Source organism: Zosterops lateralis, assembly GCF_965231275.1.
Source record: "Zosterops lateralis genome assembly, chromosome: 10".
NCBI lineage: Eukaryota > Metazoa > Chordata > Aves > Passeriformes > Zosteropidae > Zosterops > Zosterops lateralis.
This window is the reverse complement of record NC_139770.1, coordinates 22,279,813-22,292,877: the sequence shown is the minus strand read 5'-3', so window position 1 is coordinate 22,292,877 and position 13,065 is coordinate 22,279,813. Positions and strand designations below refer to the sequence as shown.

At 57.4% G+C, this 13,065-nt stretch overlaps 1 protein-coding gene across 14 annotated transcripts in view; it reads right to left on the bottom strand.

The window, feature by feature from the left end:
- Positions 1-305: 305 nt before the first annotated feature.
- The window catches only part of KIF1A (kinesin family member 1A), a 36,475-nt gene continuing 23,715 nt past the window's right edge, over positions 306-13,065 (bottom strand). For 6 of the 14 annotated variants that reach the window (XM_083868595.1, XM_083868606.1, XM_083868603.1 and 3 more), the window contains 17 exons: positions 12,999-13,054; positions 12,243-12,351; positions 12,051-12,117; positions 11,877-11,961; positions 11,435-11,540; positions 9,433-9,459; positions 6,465-6,579; positions 6,096-6,229; positions 5,891-5,952; positions 5,635-5,780; positions 5,171-5,383; positions 4,946-5,023; positions 4,508-4,632; positions 4,226-4,372; positions 3,917-4,109; positions 3,723-3,841; positions 306-2,739 (listed from right to left, as the gene is read on the bottom strand). In XM_083868595.1, coding sequence (XP_083724721.1) covers positions 2,697-2,739; positions 3,723-3,841; positions 3,917-4,109; positions 4,226-4,372; positions 4,508-4,632; positions 4,946-5,023; positions 5,171-5,383; positions 5,635-5,780; positions 5,891-5,952; positions 6,096-6,229; positions 6,465-6,579; positions 9,433-9,459; positions 11,435-11,540; positions 11,877-11,961; positions 12,051-12,117; positions 12,243-12,351; positions 12,999-13,054 — 1,825 coding nt within the window. In that variant the 3' untranslated portion in view covers positions 306-2,696. Of the gene's footprint in view, positions 2,740-3,722; positions 3,842-3,916; positions 4,110-4,225; positions 4,373-4,507; positions 4,633-4,945; positions 5,024-5,170; positions 5,384-5,634; positions 5,781-5,890; positions 5,953-6,095; positions 6,230-6,464; positions 6,580-7,982; positions 8,007-9,432; positions 9,460-11,434; positions 11,541-11,876; positions 11,962-12,050; positions 12,118-12,242; positions 12,352-12,998; positions 13,055-13,065 lie in introns of all 14 variants that reach the window. The other 8 variants (XM_083868602.1, XM_083868596.1, XM_083868597.1 and 5 more) reach the window with 2 other exon arrangements.

Below are 13,065 nucleotides of genomic sequence, written 5' to 3'. Positions count from 1 at the left end.
CCTCACGTGCGCACGGAGGGCCAGGACCCGCAGTTGTGCCCCGCTGGCACGGGCAGGGGGCGCGGGCCGGAGAGCGGGGCCTCCCTTCTCTGGCCCCGGCCTGCCCGCCGGTGCCCGCCTGCCTGCTGTGCCACCCGCTGCCCTCTGCAATTTCCCTTCCGGCTGGGCTTAGAGTCGTGCTCGAACCTCCGCTTCGCGTTCCTTGCCGAGGGGAGGAGTGCCAGGGCCGTGAGGGGAGCGCGGTGCCGCTCAGAGCGCTGCTGGTACGACGGCAAGGGGCCCGTGTGCCGCCGCCAGCGGGCAGCTCTCTTTCCCTCGACTCCGGCCTCCAGCCGAGCCGTCTGCTCTGCAGGTTTGCTGGCCTCAGGCATGCTCGGCTCTGGCTGGAGGATGCCCGTAGGCTGGCTGCGTCTTGTCTGTGGCACAGGCAGCATCACACAGCCCTGGCCAGTGAACCTGTGTCTGGTCCCTGACAGACACTGGTCCTGTCTCCCCCAGAAGCTGCCTCCATTCTGGAAGAGCCTCCCCTCAGGTACCCCCTGTTTCTACACCCTTAGCCCCTTACACTGAAATTTGGGATGGTACCAACTAGTTCTTGCTCAGAGCACGGGAGCCAGGATGTTGCAGCCTGGGCCCTGCATTGCCCCAGCTCAGCCTCTCTGTGCGTCCAGGCTGCCACCTCCTCACACAGAAAGGGCACAAGTCGGCCTCCAGGTCTAAAAAGGATCACAGAGAGGAAAATAGCCCAGTTTGCTGGGGAGCTTGTCCTGGGCAGGGAAGCTGGGCTGAGAGGAGCAGCCCCACTGCAGATTTGGGCTGTAGTAATGGGGTAAGATGCCCAAGGAGCTATGGCGAGGCCAGGCAGAGCCAGCATGTGCTCAAGAAGAATCCCCAAACTCTTTCTGTCACCTGAAGCTAAAGGGTGCCTGATATGCAGCAGGGGGGCCAGTGCAAGCCTCTGCTCCTGTGCTGTGTCCCTGCCTGTCCGTGCCCCCCACAACACGAGTGTAACGAGAAGACAGCACCACGTCCCACACACACACACACACACACACACACCCCACAGACAGTGCAGGGAGGTGCGGCAGAGCCGAGGCACAGCCGTGCTGGACAGGAGACAGCAGAGCTGGGGGAGGGCCTGCGGGATGCACGGAGGAGGAAGATGCTCAGCTTCCAACACGGAGCTGTGCCAGATGCTGATGGCCACTTGGGAAGCCCTGAACAAAAACACCTAACCACGCGTGAGAGATGGGAGAAAAGAGAGAGCTGCTGCTGGAGGAGGTGGGAAGCAGTGATGGCTGGAGGAGAAGGTCTTTTCAGCGAAAACACCTCCAAGGTGGGAAGCCCCCAGATTAACATGCTGATGGAGCTGTGCAGAGTGGAGGGAGGTGGGTGCTTGCTTCTGCAGCAGAGGAAGAGTGAGAAAACACCAGCTATAACAGAAAAAAGAAGCCCCATCCCCACCCTGACACCCTTTGATCTGCTTTGAGTCTGTCATCCTGCAGGGAGAAGAAGGAATGTGCAAGCCCTTTTGAGAAAGGGCAATAAGGATCCTGTAGGGTGGGATGGTCATTCCTAGTCGTGGCTCCTGGGGAATTTTTACATTCTACCTGAACCTCCACACTCCCTGCAAGTTTGGGATCCTTGGTATCCTGTCCTAAGAGTGGGAAATCCCTTTTGATGAGACACCTGGGGGTCCCAGGCTGGGATAGTGGAGGTGGCCCAAGTGCTTTTGGTTGGAACGGGTAGCCCAGCATGGTGTGCCATGAGCCATACCCAGAGCTCTCCATTTCCCTCCCGTGGGACCAAGCTCCAAAGTGCAGTGACCCATCTGCAGGGACATGGGTGCCCTGGACAGTTGAGACTGTGGGCTCCTCCCTTCCAGAGGTAGATGGGGCAGGTAGGAATTGCCTTCTTTGGGAAGACATGGTGGGCTGTCTGGCCACTGCTCAGGGGAAAAGTAGTTTAAGCTGTAGGGGAAGGCAAAGCAAATAGTTGGGGAAGGGCATAGAATGAGGGTGAGAGCTGCACTGCTGCCAGGCACAAGGCAGGGATGTCCCGGGGAAGGCATCTCGGGAACCCCAGCCTACCACCAAGGCTCTCCCCTGCCTGGGGGAGGCATTGGCTGGGGGCCAGGACTCAGCTTAGGGGATTTTTGTGGTGTAAATAGAAATAAATACTTTATAAATATAATCTTAAAGTACTGACACCTGATCTTACTCTGCTGTCTCTTGCAGAAACACCGGTAAATTAGGGAAACCCCACATGTCAATTACCACTTTCCCTTCGCCCTAGGGCAATTCCTCCTGCTCTCCCAGCTCTGAGATTTACTGCATTCCCATCTCTCTAGATCAAAGACCAGCTTTTAGCCAAAACCACCCTTCTCACTCCCTCCCCTCTGATAGGGACCTTTTTTGGAGCGTTAGATGGTGTGATATGAAGGTCACCCATGGAGGGACAGGCAGAAGATGGCACGTGCACAAGGAATCCTGTCCAGGCGGGTCCAGGCTTTTGCAGCTACAAACAGAAGTGAGTTTCCCCTGTGAAGCTGTGAATCAAGACAGATCCTTCCATGGAGCAGAGAGCTGGGGCAGCAGATGGTGTGAAAGATCAGATATTAACATGGGGAGTCTTCAGACAGAATCAGCTATCTTGATCCTGTTGGCAGACGGATGAGGTGGAGGGTGTTTTTCAGGTTAGATTCTCATCTGGGCTGTTCTCCTTCTGGACAGCTTGGATCTGATTTGGAAAACAAGGGACAAAAGGTGTTAAAAGATGTGGACAAGGAGAGGTGTGGACTCACAGGTTCAGTGTCCTACCTCCAGGCTGATACTTGAATCCAGACAGCTGGACGGACATAAAATTAATGTCTCTTTAGCCAGAGCACACAGATTTCTGTGCATTTATTCCTATTCCCCTAGTTCTGCCACTTGAAGTGATCTCAGGAAGTCCATGAGATGGTCTTGGTGAGGAATGGAAACATTTCGTGCAGGTAGCTTGGTGTGCAGCTGCGATTTGAGCTGCAGGGGTGGGAGCCTGAGGCAAGTCTGTGAACTGCCGATCGTTTGCATAACAGGCACAAGGACACTCGGAGAGTGCCCTTAGGCTAAGAAGCTGTAAAAGCCCAGTGTTTCCTTTGTTCAGGCTCCTTTCTCAGAGGCACCCAGCTACAGTTGTTATTTTGTTATTGCACCATGATTATTTTAAGGATAGGGATGTCTGAGACTCTGCTATGGGAAACCTGTGACTGAGCCAGTTAGGAAGCCTTGTCTGAGGTGTGTGTGAGGTGAGTGTAGGAACCTGTCGGCTCACTGGAACCACCTGCTGCAAAGGGGCCTCACTCCTGGATGGTCAAACAGGAAAATTTCCTTAAAATTTCCTTAAGTTTTTGAGACTTCAAAAACTCTGTGGGATCATATCAAGAACAGTGACAGGCCAGTGGCCCGGGCCACCAGGCATGGATGTTGCTTTGAACTCAGCACAACACTACCTCTGTACCACCTGGAATCTGGCCCTAGACTGATGCATTTAAATGTGGATGAGCTGAATTCAAAATTGACATGGTCCAAGTTTTGCCAGCTGAAAGCCTGTCCAGGCACAGCTCTGCACAGGAGAGGCTCCCCACACCTGGCTGGGGGCTGTAGCAGGGAAAGCACTGGGAGCCTGCAGCCATCCCAGCAGTGGCTTCTCTGCATCCCCCTTCCCCCAGCTGCCCCTAGTACCTTATGGATCCAGCCAGGAGAGGGTTGAAAGCGTAGAGCCAGTCGTGCATGTCTTTGTCACTGCTTGCCTGCAGCAGGATGCCCCGGTGCTCTGTGCACACCGCAAATGTGTTCGGGGTCTGCGAGGGGAGAGCCAGAGCTTAGTCCTTTGCTCAGTGGGGTGTGCGGAGGGGGGCTGGCTCCCGGTGCCCTACCTTGAGCATGGCCTGCTGGTCCTCACTGTATTCCACCTGGGCCTTGGAGAGGTTGAGTATGGCCCTCTCAACGGCATCCTTGTCCGAGTTGTAGATGTAGACGTACGGACGCCGGACCACCACAAAACGTTTCACCCATCCATTGGTGTGAGGCTCCAGGAAGTGCAGGTAGCCCTTTTTGGAGACGATGGGACTGCAGAAGGGATCGAGGTAAGGGGTGGGACACAGACCATGGAGAGGTGGCAATGGTAGGGCATGGACCCCCTGCCAATAGGTGCTCCCCTTGCTGGCTGCCCCACGTGCTCCTACCTGACTCGAATCTCCTGGATGTCGGGCACCAGCAACCGCTGGGGCTCCTTCTCCTCCTCAGGCCGGCGGGCTGGGGACTTCTTCTGCTCTCCTTCTACCACAGTCTCCAGATCAGGGCTCTCTGCCCTGGAGGAAACCTGGGGGGGTCTGGGGAAGGAGGAGAAGAGGAAGGAATATAGGAAGAGTGATGGCTAGGGAACGTCCATAGACAAGGACTGTGTCCCAGTGATACAGCTGCTCTTCTTGGGATATGTCACCAGAACCTCCCAGCCAGCTTCTTACCTGACCTCCATGGCATTGTAACATCCTTCCACCAGTGATGGGCAGGTTGAGGAGGGGGTGAGAGTGGTGACACCAAGAGCTGGCATGGAAGGGTCTCTCATCAAGGTCACAGACATTTCAGACAGCTGTGGAGTAATGGAAGTGTGAATTAGAGTTTCTGCACAAAGCCAGGCACATGCAAAGGAGCAGGCTCCTGCTCAGATAGGGAGAGGCAAGACCCCTGGATGGCAGGGTTCTCTCCTGGCATAGTCCTGACAGCCACCAGTTCTGGGAAAAATCAGAGCAAGCAGAGGGAGCAGACACCTCAGAGGAGGCATGACTTGTGCCATTGTGCCCATCTGGCCCCCACCCCGCCATCTGGCCCATCTGGCTCCCCTGGGAGCCACACATCCCTCCTTGGCCCCACCAGCCCAGCAGAGCCTGGGGCAGCAGCAGTACCTTGCTCTCACTGGCGCTGATGCAGACGTGGCTGTGGCTGTATTCCCTGTTGAAGGTGTGCGTGAGCAGGCGCAAGCACTGCAGAGAGAGGAGGAGGACAGTGGGGCATGAGGCACATCCCACCTCCCACTCTTCTTGGGCTTTCTCCCGCCACAATCCCCAGCTCCCTGTGGAAGGCACTTCCTGGTTTCATCCCCACCAGCAGGGTTTGCTTCAGGATCCTACCTTCACAGCCAGCTCCTTCTGCCTCTCGCTGGGGGTCTCAGGGGGAGAGGTGCGGCTTTCAGGTGCCCCATCAGCAGAGAGTGGGGAGGAGATGCAGGAGGTGCTTCGGGACTCAGAATCCTCACTGGAGCAGGGGGACAGGGTCTCCATGCCCAGGCGCTGGGTCGTCTCCAGCTTCTCACGCAGTAACAGGTAATGTCTTGTCTTCTCCACCTGGGCACAGGCACCAAGGCTCAGGGGTGGCCCTTTCCCCCATACTCAGACCTCCTTGACCCCATTTACTCATTAGCTTTGGATCTGCTGGGACCTGGCTGGCAGCGATGCAAGGAGTACTGGCACCACAGCCCCATTCCTGCCTCCTCCCACAACTGAGATGGCTGTGCCATCCAGGGTGGGCAATCCCCCCAGCACCAGTGGAGCTGTGAATGGCACTGTTTCAGCCCATTTCTAGCCCAGACTCTCACTTCTTGCAGAAGGCTGAGTTTCTCCAGCTCCCACTGGTGGTCAAGGATGAGGCTGTCACTGCGGGGCCGCCAGCCAGCCAGGTTCTCCTCTCCCCGGACATAGGCTACAGAGGTGTCCAGCACACGCCGGCGCCTTCTCTGCATGCCTGTGGGCACAGACACACAGCTGGGGAGACAGACACACAGCCCCTAACCCAAAGGCCTGGCTGTGCCTCCCTGCCCCAGCTGAATATCTGGGCAGAGGTGTGGCACCCACCTGGGCTGCCGGCATCGGCCACACGGCAGAGGCTGAGCTCGTAGACTCCTGTCACGCGGTTGCTGTGAGCAAAGAGAGATGAAGCATTACTGGCTTTGTCCCATCCCCACACCCCTTTTTTTTCAGCCAGGCTGCTGAGATGCCCTAGAAAATCTCCAGTCCTTAGGTGATGGTTCTCCTGTCCCCAACAGGAGCATCCTGGTACCTCTCAGAAGCCCGGAGGCTGCCGCTGCCAAAAAGATTGCGGATGGAGCGTGAGGCAGGAAGTTTGGCATCCCGGGAGTAGAAAACCATGCAAAAGTCTTTGGTGATGACGGCGGGCTGAGTGCAGTTCTCCATCTGCAGTAGGGCAAAGGGAGGCATCAGGGGTGCTGCAGGGTGGCAGCCCAGGAGGTCTCTCCCACCCCTGTGCCCAGCAGGTGCCAGTCCTGGGGTCCCACATGCCCCCAAGCACCAAGTTGAGCCCTGCACCCCATAAGCACTAGCTAAGGAAGGGCTCACGCTGGCTGCACCCCAACAGCAGAGGGAATACCAGACTTTGTTGATGTATAGTGACCCCAACCAAGGTCCTTGCCTCGATGTAAGCTGACAGGGTGATGTAGATCTTCTCCCGGTAAGGGGTAACACGGTTGAGCAGCAGTGAGTTGTGCATGGAGCTATCCCACGCCGCCTCAAATTGGTAGAAAGTCCTGCCAAAAAAACCAGCAGGGCCAGTAAAACAACCTCCCTGGAACCCCTGGCAGGCGAGCAAGGAGATGTCATTGTCCCCCCCACAGCGCTGCAGCAGGCCTGCAAGGACACACAGACATACATGCGCAGTGGGGACAGATGGGGACAGCCACTCCAGAGGACACAGGCTCAAGGCAAAGGGCACAAGGCATGGTGGGAAGAGGACACGGCACCCTTGAAATGGCCAATGGACCGGGGTTTTGGGGAGGAGGGACCGCGGGGGGAGTGGGGTCTCAGATGGGGTGCAGGCAAGGCAGAGCAGGCTAGGAAGGCAAAGGAGGGCGAAGGAGGGTTCATGCCCCACCCCTGTGTTCAGAGCTGGGGTTGCCACCCCCAGTGCACCCAGGCCAGTCCCCACCATCCAGCCCGGGGCACAGCACCTCCCAGGAGTGCCTGTTGCCATTTGGGTGATGATGGCCAGAAGGGGAAGGAGGGAGGATGCTCAGCACTGGGGGTGTGCTGCCAGCCCACCTCTGGGAGCACAGCCCCCCCACCAGCCAGGTCCCCTTCCCCAGGGCTGCCCCTGTCTGCCAGCCCTGGGCCCCAGTGAGAAGCTGGGGACCATGGTTTGGTGGCTGGCCCCTGTCAGGCTGTCTCCCCTGGCTCTTGCTCTACCCTCATTGCCAGCCCCATTCCCACTCTGCTGCCTCAGGCCCCTTTGCTGTGTTTTCCATGGCTCCCAGGCTGGGAGAAGGAGCAGGGGACACTTGGTCCCACTTATCCATGCCTACAGGACCCCAGATGATGGCACAGCTCACCCAGATCAAGAGTGGCAGCTGCCCTCCTTGGGTTGAGCAACCGAGGGTGAGGAAGCAGGAGGTGGCTCTGGTGAGAGAGCATTGAGGGTCCCCATTTCACCCCCTGCACCCCTCCTGGGCTCCCTCCCAGGTCAGCCTTGGCTTTATGGTGCACTCATTCCCCAAAACCGCCCAGAGCTGCTGCGGCCCCGGCTCCTGCCTGAGCATCCACAGGAAGCTGTGGTTCAGCCATATCTCAATGAGAACACTTCAGCACGTCCCTGAAGCAGCATCCAGGTGGCTGAGGAACAGTTTTAACAAGAGCCAGGGCAGCCAGCGGGAGTAGGGAGAGGTTCTAGACTGCAACTTTCCCCATGTTGGAAGAAGAGGGAGGGTGACGCTTTCAAAAGGTGTATAAAATACATAACCCCACCGGCGTGAGACACAGCCAAGGCAAAGGATTGCTTTGCAGACACAGGTTGCTTAAGAAAAGAGTGCTCCCCAAGGAGGAGGAGGAGAAGAGGAGCCTCAGGGGAGGGGAGAAAGAGCAAAAAGCAAAGGGAGGAGGCAAAGGGGAAAAAGAGAAAAGCAGGAGGGACCAGACCGAGCAGGTGCGCGTGAAATACCTAGTGTCATTTCCCAGCGAAACGCTATAAGTGGAAGGTGACCCAAGGACAAACACACACATGTACACACACAGAGAAACGACAGGTCAGAAGAGCCCCTCTTGAAGGGACTCGCACATAATAGCACCACTGGCCAAGGGACTCCAGCCCAGCTGTACCCAAAGTGGGAACCAAAAGGAGCTCAGAGAGGCCAGACAGAGGCTTACCAGCCTGGTGAAAACCCTCTGCTTCCCACTTTCTTCACAGTCCAGCAGCTGAGAAGGAAGCACACGTGCTTCCTATGTCCTTAACTCTGCCCTTGTGCCATCCCAGAGCAAGGAGCTCCCACAGGGCAGTCCCCTGGGACAGTGCCAGCTGGGGGGATGAGACATCCCACTGCCACTCACACACCAAGTGACTTCTTGGCCCATCCCCTGGTCAACAAGGAGAGCATCACTGTGCTAAGAGACCATAGACAGCGCCAGTATGAACCCACCCCTCTTGCAGTGGGGTACTGGATCAATGCTGTATCCACTTTCCTGCACCCTAGGAGGGCACAGAATGCTGCTGCAGGCACAGCTCTGCCCTCAGATATCTCTGTGCATCACCAGCTTTAGTTGCTGTAGGGAGGACAGCCTTCAGGCACAAAGGTATATGCCAGGACTTGGGACACTCCATCCCTTGTCTCCCAGGCACATGCCCCTCTTCTTCTGCCATGGGCCACCATGGTGGGCCCCTTCCTGAGGCCTCAACAATGCTCCCAGTCCAGAGGCTGGTGGCACATCCACAAATCTGGCACCTCTTACACATATGCCAGTCTCACCCAGTGGTGCCAGCTGAAGCCTGCAGTCCCCAAACAGCCACTGCCCCTTTACACAGGGGTACAACAGTCTGTGCCACATGTGCACCCACTGTGACACTGCATACAGACACACACTGCCCGTATGCCACACCTACACACACAGGAAAACACACAGGGTGGGCAGCTGCTGCCACACCAGTGCAGTGCTGCCATTGCTACCAGGTGCCCAGGAAAGGGCAGGACAAGCCCCAAAACTTCCACTGTCCTCACCAGCCCTGCAGCTACTCCAAGCAGCACCAGGGGCTGAGCTGGGGCTGGGGCGGGAGACAATGGAGGGTCTGGCACACTCAGTGCCAGATACCAGAAAAGATGGGAGAGGAGCAAAGTCAAAAAGCAAGAATAAAACCCAAATCAGGCAATGGAGACGCAGGCGTGCGAGGGGGAGCGGCAGCCAGCCAGAGCATGGCCCAAACGAACAGCAAAAGGGGTTGAGTGAGCAAGAGGTGCCAGCGCAGGAGGGAGGAGGGATGGGGCATGTGAAGGGATGAGGGGCTGGATGTCCAAGTGCTGCCTCTGGCGGGAGTGAGCGTGCCGAGGCAAGGGGGTAAGAAAGAAAGAAAGGAGAGAAGAAGGAGGGGTGGAAAAAAAACCAATGGAAACAAATAATACCTAGGCATATCCGAATCAAGAAACTGCCTGCGAAAACACAAAACAATCACATGGTTAGTGTGGGCTTAGATGGGCGGTAGCAGCTGAGGGAAGCGAGGGGGGACACCAGGCACTGCCCCCCGCGCCTCCGCCCTGGGCGCTCGATGCAGGGATGGATGCGTGCTGAGGAGAGAGCTGAGCCACTCTCCCAGCCTCTTCCTGAGTGGTTCCGGGGCGCTGGGGAGGCTGCAGAGGGGAAGCCAGGGCTGCTCCAGGCAATGGAGGCTGCGTGGCACAAGGCAGCAAAGCGGGGAGCGCAAGCGGCTGGGAGGAGGGTGAAATGGGCACTGGTTCTGCTCTCTGCCTTCCTTCTGCCTGTCCTCACAGCTGCAGGGTGAACATGCATGTCTGCATGTGGAGTGGAAGTAGGGGGCATTGCAGCCAGCACCCTGCAGGCAGCTGGCCACCTCCTCCTCCCCCTGCCTCACCGTGGGCAGGCTCCATGGAATAGATATGGGACGGATATGACATGTGCACCGCTCCGTGCCCCCAAAATGGGCCCTCAGTCTCCACACTTCTCTCCACACCCCAAGTATCTCCTGAGCCCGAGCTGTGTCCCCTTGTCCTGCAGGACTCATGGGGTGGAAGGCAGAGCAGGAGGCACATCCCTCCTTGCCAGGCTACCTTAGGCATGCTGAAGATCCCACATGGCTGAAGATCCCACATGGGACCAGACAATCAAACCGATCAGGAGCTGACAAAAAACTGTGCAGCCCCAAGAGCCCATGGGTGCCACAGCCACCCAGCTCCCAGCAAGAAAACCACCACTGCTCACTGCTCCACTGGGCTGGGCTCTCCTCGTCTGACCATCTCCATCTGGCCTCCTTCTGTATCCCCAAGGCTGTGACAAAGTCTCCTGGTCCGACACTTCCATGCGTGCTGACCCAGGACTCGCCTCTGCTGCCACACTCTGTGTGGGTTGCTCTGTCATGTCCAGGAGCTCTCCTGAGAGTGCTCAGGGTACAAAATCCTATCCAGACCCCCACCATTCCCACAAAAACACCCTGCCTTGGGACAGGCCTCCTTGGGACAGTGGTGATCACAAAGCAGATGAAGGAAAGAGTAGTCCCCATTCCTTGCCAGGATGCTCCTACACCAGTGACCACAATGCACACAGCCAAGGACCAGTCCTGCTGCTCCCAGTGCTGGCAACGACCATCCCAGTTTTGTTGCAGCTGCCTGCATGCACACATTCTGGCCAGAGACCCCCCTACCAGTCCCCCGAGTTCCACCAGTAGCCCTAGTTCAGAGGAGAGCTCTGCTTATGACTCCCCCTGCCACTGCAGGACTCACATAGGGAGATCTTGGAGATAAAAATCTTCTAGTCCCACTTCTTTCACATCCTGCCAAACCTACAGTGGGGACACCTTTAAGCAACCTGGTCTAGTGGAAGGTGTCCCTACCCATAGCAGAGAGTTTGGAATGCAATTATCTTTAAAGTCCCTTTCAGCCCAAACCACTCTGTGGTTCTGTGACTGCCTCCTGGGATAGACAGGAGGGGATGGGCACCCCTGAAGTCACCCACAGTGGGTAGGAATGGCTTTCCTGCATTACTTACACACAGATAGGGATCTCCCATGGGTGCCAAGTGGCCTTTTCAGCAATTTTGCTGGGACACAGGACAAGTAGCCCTCCCCTCTAGCCATGGAGTTAGGGCATTCTCCTGGCATCAGCACCAGCTGCCTCCCTGTGCCAGCCCATCACAGCCAGCACCAGAGAGCAGGACCCAGACACAAATTCCCTTTAGTGCCCTCCCCAGCACAGCAAGGCCTCGGGGAGGAGGAGGAAGGGGGTTGGCAGCCCTGTATTCCAAGACCTTGTGCAGCTTCAGAAAAACCCCACCCCAAGGCAGCAGTGGGTCAGCAGAAGGGCCAAGAGCCTTCCAGGGGAGAGAGGGGCTGCTACTCAACCCCTCCATCCCTCACCACAGCAGAGGAGGAGCAAGAAAAAAAGCACCACGCACCGGTCATCCTGGGAGGGGTGGATGTACCCGGAGGAGAGGATGTTCAGGGACAGAATGTTGGGGTCGATGAGTGACTCGTCTGCTTCTGGGGTGTTCCGGATTCGACCTGCAAACGCAGCACAGAGTTGCCTCTGAGGTGACAGGCAGGGGCCCTGTGAGGCAGGGGCAGACTGCCTGCCTGCAGCCCCCCTGGCCATTCAGCCCACTGCTGGCCATTCAGCACCAGAGATCCTAGTCCAGCTCCTGGACACGGTGGCAGGGGCTGAGGTGTCCTGCCCAGACAGTGTCCCAGTGTCACCTGCCAGGCAGCCACTGCTTTACTATTGCAGGGCAGGAGGGGAGACAGGGCATAAAGCTCCATGTGGGAACATGGGAGTGTGGGCAGGAAACAGTCTGAGAGGATGCCTAGGAGCTCAGTGGGCTGGGGGCTGGCTTGGCTTACCCACAACCAGCTCCCGTACTTCCTTCCAGTGGATGAGGCTGCCTGTTTCATGCACCAAGGTGACACTGATCCTCCTCTGGATGCCCTGAGACCCACGAGGCCAGAGAGAAGGGACAGTAGTTAACACAGGTCCCAGCAGGAGTCAGCTAGGACAGCATCTTGAGCAGAGAGTACCTGATGAAGGAGGAAGGTCCCATGGCATGGCATGCCTCCACGGTGGTCCACAACAGCAGGGATGTAGCTGGAAGAGAGGATTGCAGCATGACACAGAATCCTGCCAGCCTGCCCAAAGGTGCTGAGCATTGGGCAAATCCTTCCCCTTTGCCTCCCTCTCCCTCTCCCTCTCCCTCTCCCTGCAGGACTTACTCTCCATTGGCCTCCAGCTCACAGATCTCAAAGAAGACCATCAGGTCGTACTTGCACTGGCAGGGGCCAGCACTGGGCCGAGTCATGGTGCTCAGCTTTGTTGCAGGCACTGCAGTGGGTCAGAAAAGACAGGTATGAGGTTGAGCCTGCTGCTGGCACTTGGAATGAGGCATATGATGGCAGGGAAAGGGCAGAGCAGGCAAGGACCTCAGGGCATGCACAGAGGCAGCAACAAGAGCTTCATCCCAGAGACCTTGCTGATCACTGGTGTGCTTTCTCCCTTGCCCAGCACGCGGTGTCAGCAAAAAACTGGCCTCACCCATCCCCAGGATGCACACAGTGTGCCTGCAGTCTTGGCATGGACACATCCCAAAACACACAGTGCTGCTCCAGGCACTGCTTGGGAACAGCCAGAGTGAGGTTCCCTCTGTGCTGGTGTTTTGACTGTACAGCCAAACCCCCACAGCTGGGGTCTCAGCAGCTGTGCACAGCGGGGATCCTTCCACCCCTGTGGGATATTTGGGCTGGGTGGCCACCTGAGCCACCCAGGGCAAGGAACCTCCTCCCTGCTGCTCTGCAGGAGGTGAGATGGGGGCTTTCCATCTGTTGAGTACTGAGGAAATGGGTGTCTAGGGCTTTTGAGTGCTGTGGCCCATAGTACATTTTGTTGTGCCTCTGGGGTCCTCTGGGGAAGGGGACACCCACCCAACATGGGAACTACAGGTGGGCACAGGAGTAGGAGGCCGGGTTCCCTACCTGGTTTGGAGAGTGGCATCACACGGGGGAAGTGACGTCGGGATGGCCTCAGTGGACTGCAGACAGA